The 20,178-nt window shown below is 46.8% G+C and overlaps 1 protein-coding gene across 1 annotated transcript in view; it reads right to left on the bottom strand.

Annotated features, from left to right (window-relative positions):
* Positions 1-20,178, bottom strand: part of STAB2 (stabilin 2) — a 158,314-nt gene that overhangs the window by 21,879 nt on the left and 116,257 nt on the right. Inside the window, exons 45-58 of the mRNA XM_082666494.1 lie at positions 18,810-18,929; positions 17,988-18,035; positions 17,062-17,145; positions 15,649-15,795; positions 14,670-14,810; positions 13,547-13,606; positions 12,043-12,219; positions 10,577-10,666; positions 8,030-8,176; positions 6,699-6,755; positions 5,442-5,568; positions 3,714-3,863; positions 1,858-1,962; positions 448-555 (exon numbers count right to left, since the gene is read on the bottom strand). Of these exons, the coding sequence (XP_082522620.1) occupies positions 448-555; positions 1,858-1,962; positions 3,714-3,863; positions 5,442-5,568; positions 6,699-6,755; positions 8,030-8,176; positions 10,577-10,666; positions 12,043-12,219; positions 13,547-13,606; positions 14,670-14,810; positions 15,649-15,795; positions 17,062-17,145; positions 17,988-18,035; positions 18,810-18,929 (1,561 nt within the window). The remainder of the gene's footprint in view (positions 1-447; positions 556-1,857; positions 1,963-3,713; positions 3,864-5,441; positions 5,569-6,698; positions 6,756-8,029; positions 8,177-10,576; positions 10,667-12,042; positions 12,220-13,546; positions 13,607-14,669; positions 14,811-15,648; positions 15,796-17,061; positions 17,146-17,987; positions 18,036-18,809; positions 18,930-20,178) is intronic.

The following is a 20,178-nucleotide window of genomic DNA, read 5'->3' as shown; positions in this document are numbered from 1 at the left end:
CTGCCTTGTTTGTGCCACTGTTCATTTGGGTCTCTGTGTGGCTGAACCTATATTGTAACTACTAGAGACAGAGACATTTCAGTGTTCAAAGTGGTTCTCACCGAGTGGTGAGAGCATGTGTAGGTTTCACTGTTGTTTTTTAAATACTGTAGTATAGTTTCTCAATTTTTTTGAAGTAAGACTGGATTATCTGTAAAGTCACAGAAATACCATAAAACAAAGTGCATCACAGTTGGCAAAGCAGTTTCAAAGTCATGACCTGGGAAGTGGGCAGGTCAGGCATGAGCAAACGCATCGAGGAAAACTGAGTCGCAGAGAGGGTGGGTATTGCCGAAGCAGTCCGAGCAGGAAGCAGAAGGGCCGGGATGGAGCCCAGGCACCCTGACCAAGAGCCGCTCTGCTCCTAGCACCTCGCTGCTATTCCACCCATGCACGGATGGGACCTACCTGTACATGTTATTCCGTCCCCTTCATAATTCAGGTTACACTCACACGTGTTGTTCTCCTTACAGGTGGCATGAGCAGAACAAGGAGGCATGCACACGAGGGGCAGAACTGCAAAGAAAGAGGTCACCATTCATTCCACACCATGATGTGAAGGGTTGGGACCCACCTAAGGCATCTTCCTGAGACCCCATCTGGCCTGCCACTGTGTTTCAAAAGTGGCCCCTTATGGCAGGTGGACGGGGTGATTTGCTAAGGTCCCTCCCAGCCTGGAGATTCTGAGATTCCGGAATCACTCCTTTGTATTATTAAGACATTACTTCTGAAATGTTATCCAGATTAAAATGCAAATATGTTACCATTAGGGGCAACCAATGAACACTTTATACCTCAAAGTCCGCTAGCAAGGGTGAACTTAGCAGATTAGCTCTTTGGCCCTAAGGGCATGGGGTTCCAGAGGAGATGGTTAAATTGGAGGAGAAATTCCAAGGCCTTCTGTGGGCGCTGCAGAGCCTGGGAGAAGTCTGGGGCTTTGGTGGCTGGAAGGGGCTGCAGTATCAGGAGGCAGCATGAAGCCACGGGAGGAGGACCGGGGAGAGAAGAGGGGGAAGAACTGAAGTTAAGGGGACTGCTGGGCTGCTGGAGCTTCAGGATGCTGATGCCCACAGGAAGAGCTTGGTCCTGCCCTTCTGCCCCCAGGGAGGATGAAGTGACAGTGCTTTACATTGGAGGATTCAACCTTTGACCGGAACACGAGGCTTGGGCTTCAAGGGAGGCCTCAGAAAACTGACAGCTCGGTAAGGACCAAGGTCATGACAAGGATGACAATGACGGATGGTGATAATGGAAGCTACTGTTTCTGAGTGCCCCACATGCACCGGACACCCCGAAGCCATGACCCCGACCCTCACAACAATCCTCCCCCGAAAGCCGTGCAACAGGCTCTCTTTCTTCGGACGAGCATCAAGCCTCGGAGAGGGTGGCTTAGCTGCGGCCGTTTGTCTAATACGCAGCTGAATCAGGGGTCATATCCTGGACTCCAGGGAACAGCACGTTTGCTGTGAAACCCTTCACCTCTGTGTCTGCACACATCTGGGCCTGGACCACGATCCCGAGGGACCCTTCCTGCCCAATCCCGTATACTTTGCTTGAGGTGGGTCCTTCCATGATTGACAGGACTGCATGCTGGTTTCATGGGTTTGAGTTAAATCGTGTCATCTAGTTTCCTTCACGTCACCAGATCTCTGGACCCTGGGGCCACACAGCCAAGTCATCTATTCCTCGTGGAAAAGGGAACCCCTGCTTTGTTGTTTCTTTCCGATGTCGCTAAGACCCCCACCCTCAGTCGGCCGCTCTCCGGCAGGGTCCGCTGCAGCACAGGGCTGCCGGCAGGTGGCCGCCCCCAGGACAGACCTGTCTGCGTGTCACAGAAGCGGCCCGTCCACCCCGTTTCACAGACGCACTGCCCAGAGCCCGTGATCCCGTCGTGGCACTGTCCGTGGTCCGAGCAGCCACAGGCTGTGGAGCGAGTTGGAGTGTGATCAGTCAGCAGAGGTCAGGGATTGAAACCCAGTCAACCAAGCCCACCGACCACATGCTGGCTGTGCTGCTGGTTCGGAAGGCACCGTGTTTATCCACGTCCATTCACTCATTCATTCAGACTTTCAAAAAATAACCAATTCAGCGGCTATCATGAGGCAGACACTCCCAGGCAATGAGGTTACAGCAGAAAACCCAAGACATAAGGTCCCTGTTCTCAGGGAGCTTACAGTCTAGCAGTACCTGGTTATCGAACATGTAATTATAAATACAGTGATTGTTGTAAACACAGAAGTAGAGGGTATCATGGTATGTAACTGAACAGTAGGGGGAGGGAACATCATCTGGGCCTCCTAACAGAGAAAGGGACTGAATGGTCAAACCTTCAAGAAATATACCAATCCTTCTGCTTCTTACCACCTCCAGCAGCACCACTCTAGCCCACGGCATCACCGGCTCTCACCCAGAACGTGGCATTAGCCTCCCCAAAGCTGGCCCTGCTTCTGCTCGTGCGCTCCCATGGTGCACTCTCCACGGGGCAGCTGGGGTGGTCCTTTCCAATCTGCTCAGGACAACCCCCCCGCCCCCCATTCACAATCCTTTACTGGCCGCCATCACACTTAGATTAGACGCTGAAGACCTGTCTCTGGGCAAGAAGCTCCTATGTTATCTGGCCCCTGGCGACCTTCAGATTCCTTCTTCTCCCTTTCTCCCTCTTCTTTGCCCACCCTGCTCAGCCACCTTGGCCGCTCTGCTGTTCCTTGCAAGCCAAGCCCATGCCTGCCTCAGGGCCTTTGCACTTGCTTGTCTCTCTTCCAGGAAAGCCATTCCTCTAGCCTGCACTGTCCATCAGAGCAGCCACTCATCACACGTGGCTATCTAAATGTAAACTAATTAAAAAAACCAAAACTCAGTTCCTTAGTCACAGGTTTTGAGTACTCAACATCCACTTGTGGCTAGCGGCTACCACTCCTCGTGGCGGAGTCACAGAGCATTTCCATCGTCACTGAAATCTGACCGGACAGAGCTGCTATTGACAGTCCCACTCCTGGCCCCCTCACCTCTGTTAGGTCTCTACTCAAATATTTCATGAGATGTCTTCTGGACCAGTGCCTCCTTTCTATCTCGATTCCCTTCATCTGCTTCATCTTCTTTATGCCTTTCTATCTATTTTTGTTTCTGTCATCTTTGTTTCCTCCCTTTGAATGTACACTCCTTGAAAGCTGGGATTTTGAAAGCTAAGTTCTATAACTTAGAACCATTCCTGGCTTTTGGTCAAGTCACTAAGCCTCTTTGTGCCTCAGCTTCTTCATCTGCTAAGTGGGGATGATAAAGAGTACCCACCTCAGAGGCTTGTTGTGAGGATTAGATGGTACAACATACCTGCCTGGCACATAGCAGGCACTCCACACACATTAGCTGTCAACATTAGTAAGGACTCAGCATATATGTGATAGTAGAATGACTGAATGAGTGTTGGTCGGCCACAGCTTGCCTTGGTGGCTGCAGGGGTTGTGAGTTTCACTTCTAGAGGGGAGGCTCTTTCAGTGGATGGAAACTGGGAATATATCCAAGGAGGAAAAAAGCATGTGAGGGCAGGCAGGTGGGAGGTGGGTGGCCGGGAAAGAGAGGAAGAAGGATGCTTCCAGCTCAGGTGGATGGTGTGCATTGGGGCAGGGAGCACAGAGCCGAATGACAGGCAGGAGCTCAGGGGAGTGGGTGCCACATACGCTGACAGTCAGGCCCGAATCTCCCTGGCCAGCACAGCTCACACGCTGTCCCGTTGAAGCCGGTGTTGCATTTACACTGTCCCGCGGGTGAGTACTGATCGAGGCAGACACCCCGGTTGTTACATGGGGTATCTGGTCCTCCAGGGCAGGCTGGAAGAGATGAAACAGCAGTGACTCAACAGCCTCCCCAGACCCAGAGCAGCTCAGCGCCTTTGTGAACATGCTGCTAAACCGTCCTCAGCTGTGGGTTCTGTCCTCTGTGGCCCCGGGGACATAGCCACATAGTGTCACTGGATGTTCAGAGCAACCCACTGGCCTATGGCTTAACTATATCTGATAGGGGGGCTTCCCTGGTAGCGCAGTGGTTGAGAGTCTGCCTGCCGATGCAGGGGACACGGGTTCGTGCCGCAGTCCGGGAAGATCCCACATGCCGCGGAGTGGCTGGGCCCGTGAGCCATGGCTGCTGAGCCTGCGCGTCCGGAGCCTGTGCTCCGCGACGGGAGAGGCCACAACAGTGAGAGGCCCACGTACCGCAAAAAAAAAAAAAAAAAAAAAAAAAAAAATCTATCTATCTATCTATCTATCTATCTATCTATCTAATAGGACTGGCAGAGCAATATACTGAACTGTGCACTGTATTTGGGGGTCAGGAGACCTGGATTTGTGTTGATCTGGGCTGAATAATGAACTTGCTCTGAGCTTCGGTTCTCTTAGCTCTAGAGGAGGAGGGGGAGGGTGATGACAGAGTACCCACTCTAAGGATCAGATGAGACACTGTAACCAAGAGCATTTGAAAATATAAAGCGCTGAACAAATGTAAGGGATGACACTGACTTTTATCAATGGTCTGTGCTTTAGTGATGGACAGTGGAGTGGAGGCTGAGTGATTGCGTGGACTCCCAGCCCAGAATTTTCTCAACTGGACCATGATGAATGGAGTATGCATGGTACTTAAAACCATGGCTTCTGGAAACATACTATGGGACCTTAAACGTGCTTCTTATCCAATCTGTGCCTGATTTCATCATCTGTAAAATGGGGATGACAATGGAACCTACTGCTTAGGGGTTGCTGTGAGGTTCAGATGTTCCCATATATGGGAAGTAGCACTCAATACATGTGCCCACTTAAATCAATGCATGGTGGATGGGAAGTTCTATGGCATTTGTTATGCTTTTGCTGCTGCGTTATTGGCTAGAAGTCGTATCTAGACAAAGGGGTTTCAGGAGCCCTTTCCTGAAAGGGTGAGATGAGGGAGGGAGGGCGATGTTACACATAACGGGAGATTTCAGGAAATAATGGCCCATTCATATCACATTGGTATAGCAACCTGCCAAGGTAGATGTCTTTAGACGCGTTTAAACTAGCATGCTTGTCAGTATCATAGACTGGTGTCAGAAGTGAAATATGGTGTTTCTAACCCCATGGGAAATGTCTTATGCTATAACGTCAAGCAGAAAAGCATGACACGATTTACAATCTATGCACAGTAGAATCTCAACTCTGTAAAAACCAAATATGACAAGAAAAAAAAAAAAGGAGAAGGAAAGCTGCACAGCTCTTCAGAATAATTGCTTTTGGATCTTTTCTTAGCAGAATCATGAAGAGTGATATACTCCCCTGCTCCCCGTGCCCCACCCCCCCCGGTCCCCCATACAGTACTTTCAAATGCTCCACAGTGATTGTACAATCATTTCAGAATTGCAAGGCAGTAAGAGGCTCCCTTACCCTGACAGTCTGGCCAGAAGTAGCCCTTGCAGCACTTGGGGAGCTGTATCACCAGGGTGCACTGCTGCTTGCAGCCTTCCAGGTTCCTCCTGAAGGGCAAGTCGTACAGACACTTCCGCTTCTCACCCTAAAGGAAGAGATTGAACCATCCCTCCACCTTCCATCCCCTTGGGCTCTTGGGCTCTAGTGCGCCCCCAGTGGGGAATCCCGGGTACTGCCCAAGTAGAAAATGGGACTCAACGGTCATGAGCCCTGTACAGGGAATTCTCTTCTTAGGGGTGTAGAGAGACAAATGAATGGGGGAGGGGGCAGAGGTGGAGTCCACAGAAAGAAGATTTCTCCCCATCTTAACCCTTAGAGCTGTTTGCAAAAGGTGTGATTGCCTGAGAAGGGAGTGGGAAAGAGGTGGCTTTCTATCAGGAGAGGGGTCTGTGGCCTGGCCCCAGGAACATCAGTAGAGAGGGTATGGGGTTACAGTTCATTTTGTAGGGGTGTTTCTGTAAGAGGGGTTACTGGTAGAGTAGAAAGAGCTTGGCTTTGGAGTAAGTACTAAAACTAATACTTAATGAGCACTTGCTATGTGCCAGGCTCTGTACCCACATTTAAAAACTTACTTTTCCTAATAATCACACACAGAACTGTTATTAGCTCCATTTTGCAGAGGCAAAAACATATAAAATGACTTGCCAAAGATTACCCACGAGATTTGACCCCATAACTGTGGACCCCAAATTTCATTGGCTTAACCATTACTCTTACATTGCATGCTGGGCTCTAATCCTAGCTTTGCTCCTTACTAGCTGTGTGGCCTTGGGCTGATTGCTTATCCTCTCTGAGGCTCATCTGTTGTAAGTGGAGGTAATATATTTTTCTATAGGTATTATAATGGAGAATAGGGATAATGTCAGAATAAAGGGGCCAGCACAGAGCCGGGGACATGAACAGCAACCAACAAAATACAACTATTATTTTTATAATTATAATTATCTTTGCAACCCCTTCTAGGTCTGTAATCCCATGACTCTCCTAGACAGTTCTTAAAAGATGGATAGTGGGTTGACAGGCTGCCTGGGCTAAGAATGTTCATCTCTAATCCCACTGGCCTGATTGTTGAAAGAGAGACATAAACTAATTACACACAGTTATAACACACTTGCAGATGCACACGCATGCACACTCATAGCTACCAGGAGACTGGGGTCTGATAGAGAAACAAACCTATCACCCTCCAAACGTTATCACTGTGTTCATAATTACCTTTGGTTTAGTCCACCTGGGGCAGCTGGGAGTATGAACACAGCTCCCACAGTTCCCCTAGTACGCAAGAAAAGAAACACTTAAAAATCCAGAATATTGGGAAACACAAGGAATGCCCCAGGTTAATGCCTTGATTATGTGACTAAGAACTTAATTAATCTTAAGATTCTGGCTATGATCAAGAATATAAAAGCAAACACTCTGTAACTTTGCCATAGAGAATTCTGAAGGTATGTCGTGGACCTCAATTCCTTAGTCTAGTTTTTTGAGGTAAAAATTCCCTGTTAGATGGCAGTGGACGAGGGCGGGGTCACAGAGGCACACGGTATAGCAGCAGTGGGAAACGTGGATGCAGGTGTCAGTTCCATTATAAATCAGCTGTAGTTGTTCTAGCTAATCACATTCTTTGATCCTTAGTCTTCTGATCTATAAAACAGGGATACTAATTCTTGTTGCTATTTGATTTTCAGGGCATTGATGGGTGAGGAAAAACGATTGAAAAAAATATCTGTATATATACTTTGAAAGTGAAGAAATTAACAACTGGTTTTTCATCTCCTACTCTGGCTGTTATCCTAGTAATTTGGGATATTTATTGAATGATTACAAGTTGCCCGGTACAGAAATCAACTGGTGACAGACTTTGCCATGTAAGTCACTTCACCTCTTTGAGACTCAATTTACAAGTTTGCATAATAGAGCAGATGATAACTGCTTCTACTATTGGAGAGGGGTAAGATGAGCACTGAGCCAAACAGGCTCAAAGGTCAATAAATGGCACTGGGTGGATGAATGTGTGTGAGATGTACACTCGCCTCATACAGTGCAGGACCCGGGACGGAAGTTCAGTCAGTGTTAATGAATGAGCAAATGAATGGAGGGATGGTGGCATGTATTAGATCGAACCACATGAAACTGCCACTTTTGTAGTCATACCCTGTCAAGTACGGCACTTCTCATGGTTTTTTCTGGCAGAGGCTCAAAAAGTGCTTGTAGAATGGTTAAGGGAATGACTGAATGGGTGGGCGGGCTTGAAAATGGCTGGTAGAACAGCGGCACACAGTTGCTTCCCAACAACTGTTTCCTTAATGGCAGGGGATGGATGGATGGGTGTGTGGGTGGATAAATGAGCGCGGGCGAGGCTCGTACGGGACTAAGGAGACGTTGTTGATTCTGAATCTGAAGAGCACTGTTATGTGGCGCTCTGATCCCTTGGGTCCTGTGTTCACTGGGGACCAGCCCTCTGTGGCTTCACAGCAGGGTCCCACAACCCATGAGGGCTGTTCCTTGGCCCAAGGTTCCCTTACTACAGTAGTGGTTTTAGGACTGACCGAGACATCGAACGTGGTAAAAGTATCACAGCGGCCCCCCAGGGTGGGGTCGATCAGTAGACAGTCAATGCCGTAGGCCACGCCCAGGTCAAATAAGAGCTCCCGCTGCACAATTCTGCACATTTGGCCGTTCAGGAAGAGCTCGCCCTGTGACAGAGGGAGAGAGAGCAGGGGAACAGTCAACAATCCTCAGACTTCTCCTCTTCCCAGGCCATGGAATGTGGCCAGCACCTGCTAGAGTCACAAAGAACTGCTACGTATCGACGGCCAACATCTTCATCTCAGACACGCAGTACGTATTACATCCGAGTACTGTCCTTCGTGCTTTACCTGTGCAAATTCTTTCAATCCTGACAACATCCCGAGGATGTGGCTACTCTTGCTGGTATCCCCATTCACGGATGAAGAAACTGAGGCAGGGAGTGGTTAGATAACTCACGAAGGTGACGCAGTCGGTAAGTGGTGGTGCAGGCGTTCACGTCCAGGCTGGCAGCCTCAGCCCACACCCCTGGCCACTCGGCAACACTGCCTCTACCAAAGTAGAAACGCTGGCAGTGGGGGTAACAGGGTGGGGTAGGGATGGCCTGGCCGTGGCCCAGGATAAACCTGGTTGACATGGCCGCTTCGCGTGCAGTTACCCGGTTTTCATATTTAGTGCCAGCACCTAGCACAGCTACCGGTACAACTTCCTTTCCAAAATATACACTGATGGGCTTTACCCTTTTAACGATAACTTTTTCACGTATACTAGGCATTGTCTAAACTGTGCTCTAGATACATGATTTTGTTTAATGCTTGCAACAGTCCTCAGGCTTTCTTTCCTAAGGTCCACCCAGCTAGTAAATTGATGGATATATTTCCCTCCCAGGAAGCAAATGCTTTTAGAAAGTTCCACGAAAAGAAAAAGATAAATCTCTCTCTAGTGTTTGATGGGATGTACACTGTGTAACTCAGTGGAAAGGACACTGGAAAACTGCAGTTGAGTCCCCCCACTTCTACTTATACACTGTGTGAACAAGTCCCTGAACTTTCCTGAGGTTTAATTGTTTTTACAAGGTAAATAGGATTAATGATTCCATTGCATAGAGTTGTTATAAAGTTCCAACTAAATAGTACTCTGGGGACTTCCCTGGTGGTCCAGTGGTAAAGAATCCGCCTTCCAATGCAGGGGACACGGATTCCATCCTTGGTCAGGGAACTAAAATGCCACATGCCGTGGAGCAACTAAGCCCGTGTGCCACAACTACTGAGCTCGCTCGCCTCAACTAGAGAGCCTGCGTGCTGCAAACTACAGAGCCCATGCGCTCTGGAACCCACACACCACAACTAGAGAAGAGAAAACCCGCACGCCACAACTAGAGAGAAGCCTGCGTACCAAAACGAAGAGCCCGCGCGCTGCAATGAAAGATCCCGTGTGCTGCAACTAAGACCCGATGCAGCCAAAAAACTAAATAAATAAAAAATAAAAAAAAACAGTACTCTGAGTACAAAGTGCCTGAAAGTTCTATTAGCACTCAGGATGAGCAGTGAACATTTTTCTTCTTCTTCTTTGATAAATGTCCAGTTTGGTCTATGGAGACAGTATAGTTGATCTCAAGAGAGTACGTACATTAGGATAACTTTCCAGAAGTTGGGATGTAAAGATGCTAACACTCTTCACATTCGGTAACAAATTCAATGCAATTCCAATCCAATCACCAAAGGGATTCTGGCTTGTCAGAAGATGTAAACAGAATGTTATCTGGGACTTCTCAGACGGCTCCTTGAAGGTCATCAACTCAGCTTGGAGTTGCATCCCTTTTGCCCTTTCTCCTTTCTACTGCCTGGAAAGTGGACATGATGGCTGGAGCTCCAACAGTTATGTTGGACCTTGAGGTGACTGTGAGGCTGGAAACATGTGCTGCAGAGCAGGAAGACAGAAGGAGCTCCCCCAGTGAGCTATCATACTAGCTCTGGATTGGCTACTTCCAGATTTTTTTTTTATAAGAGAGAGAAACCCTTACATATTTAAGCCACTGCCATTTTCCATTAAATAAAAGATAGAGGATGTAGCTACTATTATCCCATCAGACCCATTCATCACATGGAATTACAGGAAGGTAATATTGTTAAGGAGCTAGCCAAGGAAGGTGAAAATTGCAAATTTTCTCTTTGTTGGCCTATCTAGGTAGATGTAACCCAGAGCTGGCTCTGACATGCTCTGAGAGGGCTGGAGGGGAAGCTGCAGTAGGGCTGGGAAGGAAGGAAAAGGAATGACAGTGTACTTTCTTGCTTCAGGGAAGCGTCTCACACTGGAAAATAAATCTTCCCCAAAAATCAACCAAAAGCTGCTCTCTGCAAGTGTCAAGGGAGGCTCCCTGACACCTGGTGAGGGCTTGGGCTGGACAGGACTTTTCAGGTTTTTCATATCCACTTACTCAGGGGAGATAGCCCTGAAGGCAGTGAGAGAAAAGAGCTTGCTGTCAACGTGGGAAAAAATGAACAACTCCTGGAAGGGGCAGTGGTTGGAGAATGCACTCCCAACTTCCACTGGGTGACGATACTCACGATGTCACTGCCAGCTCCGCACTTCACACTCAGCTCGGAACCTTGCAGGGTCTTCCAGGTAGCAGACCTGGGGAGATCTACTGCCAAAACCTGTAGGAGTGATGATGCCACATTAACACCCCAAATCTGGGCTGAAGAATGGCCCCAAGGAGCTTCCCCAACAAACCAAATTCAGACACAATTTTTCTAAGAGTTCTAATAATTCCAGCTTTAAAATGACAGTAGATATAATCAAATGCAAGAATAAGTGTGGGCTCTCTAGGAAGTTGGACATTTTTTCTGTGGGGAAAGTCTCCTCCAGCTGGTTTCAATCAGCCTTCCATCCCCATCTATGCTCGGGAGTCCATGGAAGATGCTGCGTTGGTGTATGAAGCCTGTGGCAGGATCGGAGTTAGGGAGATGGCATAGGGCGCTGTGATGGGTTAAATTGTGTCCCCTCAAAAGTTTTACTGAAGTCTTGGTCCCCATTACCTCAAAATGTGACCTTGCTTGGAAATAAGATCATTGCAGATGTAATTAGTTGAGATGAGGTCATACCAGAGTAGAGTGGACCCTTAATCCAATATGACTGGTGCCTTTTTAAGAAGAGAGGAGAGTGCCACGTGAAGACACAGAAACACACAGGGAGAAGATAGAGAGCCATGTGGCAACAGGGCCAGAGACTGGAGGGACGCACTACAAGGCAGCGTTGCCAAGGATGTCTGGCAACCACCAGAAGCTAAGAGAGAGGCAGGGAGCAGACCCTCCCCCAGAGCTTTCAGCAGGAACAGCCTTGTCAACACCGTGATTTCAGGCCTCTGGCCTCCAGAGCTCCGAGGGAATACATTTCTGTTGTTTCAAGCCACCCAGTTTGTGGTAATTGGTTATGGCAGCCCTAGGAAGCTACTACAGGTCCTACGAATTCACCAGAGGGAGGGCATTTGGCCTTCCTGGATTAGGTGTCTCATTCCTGGAGGGAAACAGGGTCCCGGCTGAGGACCCAAAGAGATAGGGTTTTAGCAAGAGCTGCCATGTTCCCACAAGATCCTGCTTCCCTGATCACAGAGGATCGGCTCAGGAGCCAACAGCTGGCCACAGCTGGATGAATCAGACCTTTGCCTAGAAACTCTGGAATTGGGAGAGATAGAGTCATTCTGGGAGAAACCTGGGGACTGTCGTCAACGGCCACTTTGCCATGTGAACTAGGGCAGGGAGGAAGCTGGTCTGCAGTACAAGAGGGGAGGGATGCTCTTGGGTGTTGGTTAAAGTTGGGACAAAAACAGTGGCCAGTGGGAGAAACAGAACGAGATGTGCTACACTGCAGGGGTCAATTCACCACAGGCAGTCAGAGGAGGACACAGTGGGGCAGGGGATGCTCAGGCCACCTTCGTACCATGGGGGGGGGGGCGGGAGATGCATGGACAATTCCTGGATTTGATCACCCCAGGGGCACCCCTGCAACTCCCGTCTGTGTGAAAACAAAATACCTTGGAATCTCGGATCACGTGGAACTTCAAATATTCCTTCAACTTGTCCTTGTTGTCTTGGTTGAACAGGAAGTCCTGTTGTTCAGGGGGCAGGGCTTGGAGGGCTTGGTCGCTGGGCCAGAAGAGAGTGACCGGGGTGTGGATAGGGTCAGTGATGACACTCAGCAAGCCCGAGTCCTGAAACGCAGGGAGCTGGTCACATGCGCAGCAGAGCCCAGCCAAGAGGCACAGGCTCTCCTTGAGGACCAGAGCCAGCCAGCCTGGGGTCCCCTCCGTGCCTGCCCTGGGGCTTCTGGGGACTCTGGCTGGTCCTTAAAACTAGGGGCCCATCAGACTCCAGTCATCCTGAGCTTCATTTTCTTAGAAAGTAAAACAGAAAGTCAAATTCTGGGCTTTTGTTAATAGGGAAACACTTTAGCAAGTATCTCTTCTCTCTTTTTTTGCCACTACTCTCGTCCAAATATTTTAATTTCTGGAAGACCCACCTGGCACTTTTCTCATATTTCATTAAAAAAACGTGAAACTTATGCAATATTGAGATACTCCTGTATATTTAGAAGATTTCTAGATCACACAGAGTCAAAAAAAGAACTTGCCAGATGAATGGGTAAGAATCATTTTGAGAACCTTCTCTAGCAGGGGTGCAGCATACATTTGTTTTCTTATAATTTTCCCAACAACACTATGAAGTAGGCTTTATTATTCCCTTTCTTTGAGCCCCAGAGAAGCTTGCTACCTTGCAATAAAAGCCTGTGTTCAAGCAGACCTGATGTCCAGGTATGGGGGGTAGTATAAGGTTTAGGGGCTGGGTGCGTGGGCAAAGATACTGGTCTGTAACACCCCTGGAGAGTCTCATTAAGAACACCTTCAAATCTCCATTTCTAAAAAGCTCCCCAGAGAACCCGAGCCCCAGGCCATTTTGGAAATCACTGGTCTACACCAGGTTTGTTGACTGCGCCGTGGGAGCCCCAGGGTTCTTAGAGCCCTCCTGGGACTGCTGGGGTTAGGTGGCGGAGAGGGGTCTTGGAGAACCCCGCTCCTTCCTGATTTTCCTCCGAAATCTTTGAACAAGAAGTTTCTCTACTCAATTCGTGGGAGTCACCTCTGAAGTCAGAAAAATGTGGTTTGAAATGTAACTTCTGCCCGTCTCATCAGCACAGACTTCCCATCTCTGTGTCTCAGTTTCCCCATCTTGGTAACAGGGGTGATAATTCCAGATGTGAAGCACCTATTTCAGGAACGGGCACATCCTAATTCCTTTCCCTTGCTCCAGCCTCAAATACCTCAATTTCTAACTCAGCCAGGGAACAAACCCTACAACATTTGGGGAATGGAGTGGCAGAGAATACTTTGTTCTTCAGAAAAGTAGGACTTTCCCAAAGATCCCACAACAGCTGGCTAGTGCCGCAGACAAAAACCACACAACAAACAAAAAACCCTCCAAACACCAAACCTCTTTAGGTAGGTTATATCCCCTGAGGTAACTTTCCTGCTAGGTTTTTACCTGTATCAAGTTGCTAAATTTGATGTAGCCATGGTTTATTGCCACTGTTGTAAGATTTTGCTGCAAAGACAATAAGAATGGGAATGAAACTTTTCTGCCTACAGTTCACAAAGCACTTTAACAAAAGCTCAACTGAATAAAACGAGGGGAAGATAGCGTGGCAGGTACTGTAGGTTGGCTCGTCAGCACCCACCCCAGCTCCACTGTACCCATGCCTTCCTGCTTTACAGAGGCTGGATGGCCAAACACTGCATTTTCCCAGACTGCCTTGCAGCTAGAGTCCCATATGTGATATGGGATACCCCAGGCGGAGGTGCTTGTGCAAGACTTAGAGGTAAAAAGAAACAACATGAGGTGGTGGTGGCTGCTAGCAGGAATATCAGATCTTCTGACGAGCACAGGGTGGAGGCATCTGGTATCCAGACTCTCATGTCCTAGTGATGAGGCTGGAGACAGGTGGCATGGGCGTAGCTGGTATAGGACAGCCCTACGGTGAAGTCAGGTGTCCTCCCTTTGTAGGTGTCCCTGGGCTGCTTTGTTCCCAGCTGTGTAGCATCTGAATTAGGCTCTTTGGTTTTCTAAGAGATTTAGTGATATACTTAGTATCTTTAGAAACTCTTCTTTATTTAAGTGAGATATAGTGGGTTCTGCTGTCTGCAATGAAGAACCCAATACTAATAAATAACAAAAAAGTTGAAATTGTCTTTTCTGTCAATTGAGAAGACATTTTACTCCTGGTTCAGTTTTAGTGGTATCTGTCTGTCTATCTACCTACCTATCACCTATCTATCTATCATCTATCAATCACCTGTCATCTGTCTCTCTCTCACACATCATCACCATCCATCTATGTAATTTCTCCATCTTCCAAATCTATACAAGACCACCTGCCCTTGTGGACACTAAAGAAAAACGTATAAAATCCATTCACTTATTTAAAATAGCCTTTTGCCTATTTACTTCTTACTAAGAATGGTATTTGTGAGGTTTTTAATAGTAGCTTGAGATTGAAGCAGCGAAATTAAAACGTCTTGAAACAATGCCTCAAAATCAGAACTGAGGTAATAAATGATGAGTATTGTGAGTCATTCCACGCTGAGAGCCTGACAATGAGTTCACCCACCAGAATCCTTCCAGAGGCATCTTTAGGGGTGACAAGCAAGTTTTGGGGAGATAGCAACTTGTCTATGATGTGGATGATTCCGTTGGTACTGATGATATCACTGGATATGATCTTAGCTTTATTATTTATCAACACTGTGTCCTGAAATCAATCAAAAAAGAAAAAAAAAGGAAATGAGCACGAGGAGAAACAGACACAAAATCACTTTTTTCAAAACGTTTCACGAACATGTTACATCATCGTGAAAGTGAACACTTACGTAGAGCCGTGGGAAAAATCTGAAGATACAAATTACTTGAGCACATATTTTATTATGATTATATTAAAAAAAACTGAGACAAGAATGTAATTTTCACCTGGAGAAGTTAATAGCAAATAACCAAAACAGTCACTTCACTGTGATCCTCAACTATGAAATAAAAAGCAGATCAAAATTGGCTTCTCTTTCACATGTGTTCTCTACACCACCAGCCCCCCTGCTGACCCCACTACACACTTTTTTCCCTTTGTAATGGATTCCACAGCCACCATTCCTTTCTCTTTGTGGGAGGGAAGGGATCAGCAGGGTCAAATGCTTTGAACAAAAGCTTTCATCCCTCTCCAGCTTCTGACCAGTGCTACCAAAAGCAGATCTCTTGACCACCTGAGGCTGCCTTGCCTCTGAGTTTCAATTCCAGCTCTAATATTTACTTGCTGTGTGACCTTGGAAAAGTTGCTTAACCTCTCTAAGCTCAGTTTCCTAATTTGTAAATTGGGGAAAATAGTAGTGTTTTCATGATGGGAAATCCCCTACATGATGGGATTATTTTGAGGATTAAATCAGTTAGTACACATAAGATACTTAGGGTAGTACCTGGCATATAGCAATCACTCCACATGCGTTAGTTGTTATTGTTATTATTCCTCTTACTACCCTAAGGAAGAGGAAAGAGAGAGGGCCCAAGGAAAACGGGCACCTTCCAGAGGTGGCCTCTCTTACCTGAGAGACGGAGATGACAATCGACTCCCCTTGGAGGGAAGTAGCGTTGGGGGTCAATTTCAGGTTTTCCAGAAGCAGCTGGTGGCAGGCGATCACATGATACCGAAGAACCTGGGGCATCAGGCCCTGTTTGTCCCAGTCCTTAATCTGCCGTAGATCAGAGGGTTCCAGCCAGAGTCAGAAGCCTTCTGCTCCAACTTTCCCTTTCGCTGTCCTCTCCTCCAGACTCTCCCCCATACCTCTGTCCCCACCCAGACCCCGGGAAGTCGGCAGTCGGGGTTGGCTTGTAGTCAGGGTTACGGTAGAGATTATTCAGGCAAGAGGGAGAAGGCAGCCCTAGTTCCTTTCCTGCTTCCATTGTAGAATCTCAGAGTAAAAGGGAACTTGGAGTTCCTCTGGTCCAGCATTTCACAGCACATGTGCCAAGGACCCCAAGTCCCGTGAGACGCTACTCAAAAAACAAGCGCTCTTGTGAAAAAATGCCGGGTAATACCACGTAGTACAGCTCCCTGTTGCGGAGATGCCTGGGCCAGATTTACACCGTTAGGATGGAGAAGCCCACCATGCTTCGTCATTCGTAAATCAAACGACAAACAATATTAACCATAAAGTCAGTGTGATAATAAAGCCCACGAGGTTATCAACGTTTCATGATAACTCTTTGGTGCTTAAAAAAAATCAAATGTCAAATTTTTTCCAAAAACTATTTCTGTGTCCCTGCTTCACTGGTGTCCAAAATATATGCATACAGAAGCAGTGTGGGCGGGAACGCAGGTTCTAGAGTCATGTCTGAGTCCTTGCTCCACATTTTGCTAGTCGTGTGACCTGGGGAAAGTTACTTCTCTCAATGTCCTCAACTGTTAAACGGGGATGATAATAGCATGCAGCTTACTGTGTTGTCATGAAGACTCATGAGTTAATCCATGCCAGGTACTAGAAACAGTGTCTGGCACAATCAATAAATGTTTGCTACATTATTATATATTAATAGGTAATCCAGCATGAAGAGTCCAAGAGAATGTTAAACAGTAAAGGCTCTGATAAGTCCTGCAAGAAAAGAACCTATTTATATCCCATTAATATAGCATTTCTTTTCATTCCTTTTTTTTTTCAGGGGGGCGGTGGTCGCTGGGAGCTTTGAATTATTTAAGAATTGTTGGTCTTCTCTAACCTCCTACCCTATTCAGGAATGTCCTTTAGAAAGTCTCTGGCCAGTGTTTACCCCAAATCCACTTGAATGCTTCCCCTGAGAGGGGTCCCTACACTGAGAGGCAGCCCCTTCCATTACTGGTCAGCTCCAGCCGATCCTAGATCTACTGTCCAGAAATGTCTTCAGTGTTGTCTCCAGGGTAATGCCCAGAGACTGTGTTCCAATCTCAAACCTCTTTCACCTGTCTCTAGCTTCATGCTTACCTGGGGTTCCTCGTCAAAGGCTGCAGATAAAGGTGCCAGAACAGTGAAGGGGCCAGGACCAACCAGGTCTCGTACAGAATGCTCCTGTAGGAAGGAAGGTGGGGGCCACGTGCCATGTACTTAACATAAGTACAGGCAGGGGCTCAAACAACTAGCAGAGAGTACATGATGGCAGAGGGGAGAGAAAACTGGATAGGGAGACCGGTGTTTTATTTAGTCTTAGATTCAGAGTCATTCAGATTCTGAGATGTTGAAATAATGTTTATTTTTATCTGGGTATAAAAATAACATATGCTGACTGTATTAAAGATTTGAAAATACAGTATAAAGAAAAAAATAACTACCCATAATCCCACCATCTAGAAGGATCTCTGTTATTTCCAGATAATTTTTTCCAGTGTCTTTTCCACATACTAAATGTTTTCTGTTTGGGATAACAATACAAATATAAGCAATAAGATGACTTACTGTTCTAACTGTCTTCTTGCCAATGCTAAGATCCTACGGTTACTTATATTTTCTTCTAGGTTTTATGATTTTACTCTTCTAGATTTTTATCCTTTATTCTTCAATATATCTGGAATGTATTCTGATGTAAGAGGTGCAGAAAGATCTAACTTAATACTTTCACCGGGAGAATTAGTCAATTGCCCCAGTAATGCTTCTTGTCTCCACAGGTATGATGGCAGGTTTTTTTTTATAAACTACATTCTCACGTGTGCAGTGGGCTAGTGCAACATTTATTCCACTCTTTTATGCTGCCCACCTGGGGCCTGAGAAGTTCACAAATGACCAACACAGAGCCTATTCCAGAAATGCAGTTTCCCAGATTTATTCTAGTCTCACCTACTCTGGAGGTTACAGATTTATCCCATATCTGGCTTGAGACCCAACTCTTCTAGTTAGACAGACACACACATTCTTACCAGCAACTGGAAGTAATACTGGGATGTTTTAGGGTTCTTGGGAAGCTCCTGGAAACAAAGACAAGGAAGGTTCACTTAACATCTGTGAATTACATACCAGAATGTCATTGGAGGACAAATTCTGTAAGATTGAGAGTATCTACCATCATTTCAACTGGAAATCTGCCTCATCTATAGGCTCACAGTTGATGTTCAGAACGACTCATTTTTAAAAGTTCAATATTAAAAAACTCAGTTATAGGTTTATGGCAGATTTAGTTTCTTTATCAACAAGAATATTTGATCAGCCAGAATGCTCTAGTCCCTCTTTAAACCAAATAACAGGATGTTCACGTTGTAACAGGTAGAACTTTACAAGTATCCCAAGGCTTCACCCTCTCCGCCCGAGGGCGTTCACACACACACTCCAACAACAATCCACATCACGGCGATGCCTTTGAGGTACTGTGTGCTCTGTGCCCACTACACACATTATCTCATTGAAATCTTATAACAACCTGCTGGGGCTGGTACCATGGTTATTTTCTTTTACACGTTAGAAAACAGATACACAAAGAGGTGATATAATCTGCCCAAAGCCACGTTACTGACCGGCAGAGCTGAATTCAAACCCCGGTGTTTCTGCCTCTAGAACTGTTGATCTGAATCACTGAATTCCCACTGCGAGAGAAAATTTCTTTTCATTGTCCATTTATATGAAAATAGTCTTTTGTATTTTATAGTTTTATAGGTAACAAAACCCTTGCACCCTCCTTAGCTCCCTGGATTCTTGGCACGGGGAGGAAGGTGGAGTTTACTCTATGGAAACATGCCTCGTGTTACCTGATGGATGTTGCCACGGCAGGTAAGCCCATCCCCAATGTAGTTAGGTTTGCAAGTACAAGTCCTTTCGTCTTCTCCGGTGTGATTGCAGAGAGCAAATTCACTACAGCCGCCATTTTTCTGGTAGAATTTCCAAGGAGTGGGGGATAGGAATGAGACCAGTTAGTTTGCCAGCTCTGCCAATGTTCACGCAGCGATTCTGTATTGAAATTTACTTTTTGTCTCACTCTGTAACTGACCGGCTTGCCTTAGTTGCCCTTTTCCTGAACTTGCCTTCCAACTCTCTACAGTTATAAGGGCCATCCCACTCCTGCAGCCTTAGACAGGCGCACCTTCTGTTACTGCACTTCGCAGATAATGTGGTTTTTACAAATTGGAGGTTTGTGGCGATGTCAGATGATGGTTAGCAAGTTTTAGCAATGAAATATTTTTAAATTAAGGTATGTACCTTGTTTATTTATTTATTTTAACTCCTAATGTCTTTTGTTTTTAACTGAAGTATAGTTGGTTTACATACATTGGTCTTTTAGACATAATGTTATTGCACACTTAATAGACTTCAGTATAGTGTAAATATAACTTTTATATGTATTGGGAAACCAAACATTTTTGTGACTTGCTTTATTGCGACGTTCATTTTATTTTGGTGGTCTGGAACCGAACCCGCAATATCGCTGAGGTATGCCCATATCTCAGGGTGGCAGCCCATCCCAGCAGATCTCCAGCCCTGAATAGCTCAGCCCAGAGCTGCCAAATGGGAAATTTCTCAGCACCTGGGGGTTAACTAGAAAGGCAGCAAGCATGTTGGATACTTCTCAGCTTTAGGCTGAACTCTAATCCATCATAGCAAAGGGAAAAGTCATCAGCTGGAAGGCAGTCAGTATGAAACAGGCCAGCACGGGGGACAGTAGGGACCTCGACTGCAGAGGAAGGGCTTTAATTACGGGCTGTCTGTGCTGTACTCACGCCCACAGCGGGAGGCTCTCAGGTGGGCAGTGACATGAACGAGGAAGGAAGGTGTATGAACCGGGCCCCGCGGGGGATCGGTGCCTTGCGGGAGGAACAAGCACCACGCGCCACGAGAAGTGGTCAAGGGTGTGGCCTCTGAGTCAGACAGGCGTGCGCTCAAGTTCTGGCTGTGCCGGGCGCTCGCTCTGTGAGCTGGGGCAGAGACCTCTGTTCTTCCTGCTCTGCGGTGGGTTGAATCGTGGCCCCCTGCAAAGCTACGTCCATGGCCTAAGCCCTGGTATCTGTGAATGTGACCTTGTTTAGAAAAGGAGTCTTTGCAGATGCAGTGGAGGATCTCGAGATGAGATCGTCCTAGATTAACCAGGGAGTCTTAAGACCACAAGCCTCCTCACTAGAAGAG

The sequence above is a fragment of the Grampus griseus genome, assembly GCF_964374135.1.
Source record: "Grampus griseus genome assembly, chromosome: 11".
Taxonomy (NCBI): domain Eukaryota; kingdom Metazoa; phylum Chordata; class Mammalia; order Artiodactyla; family Delphinidae; genus Grampus; species Grampus griseus.
Note: the sequence above shows the minus strand (reverse complement) of the source record. Positions and strands in the feature narration are given on the sequence as shown.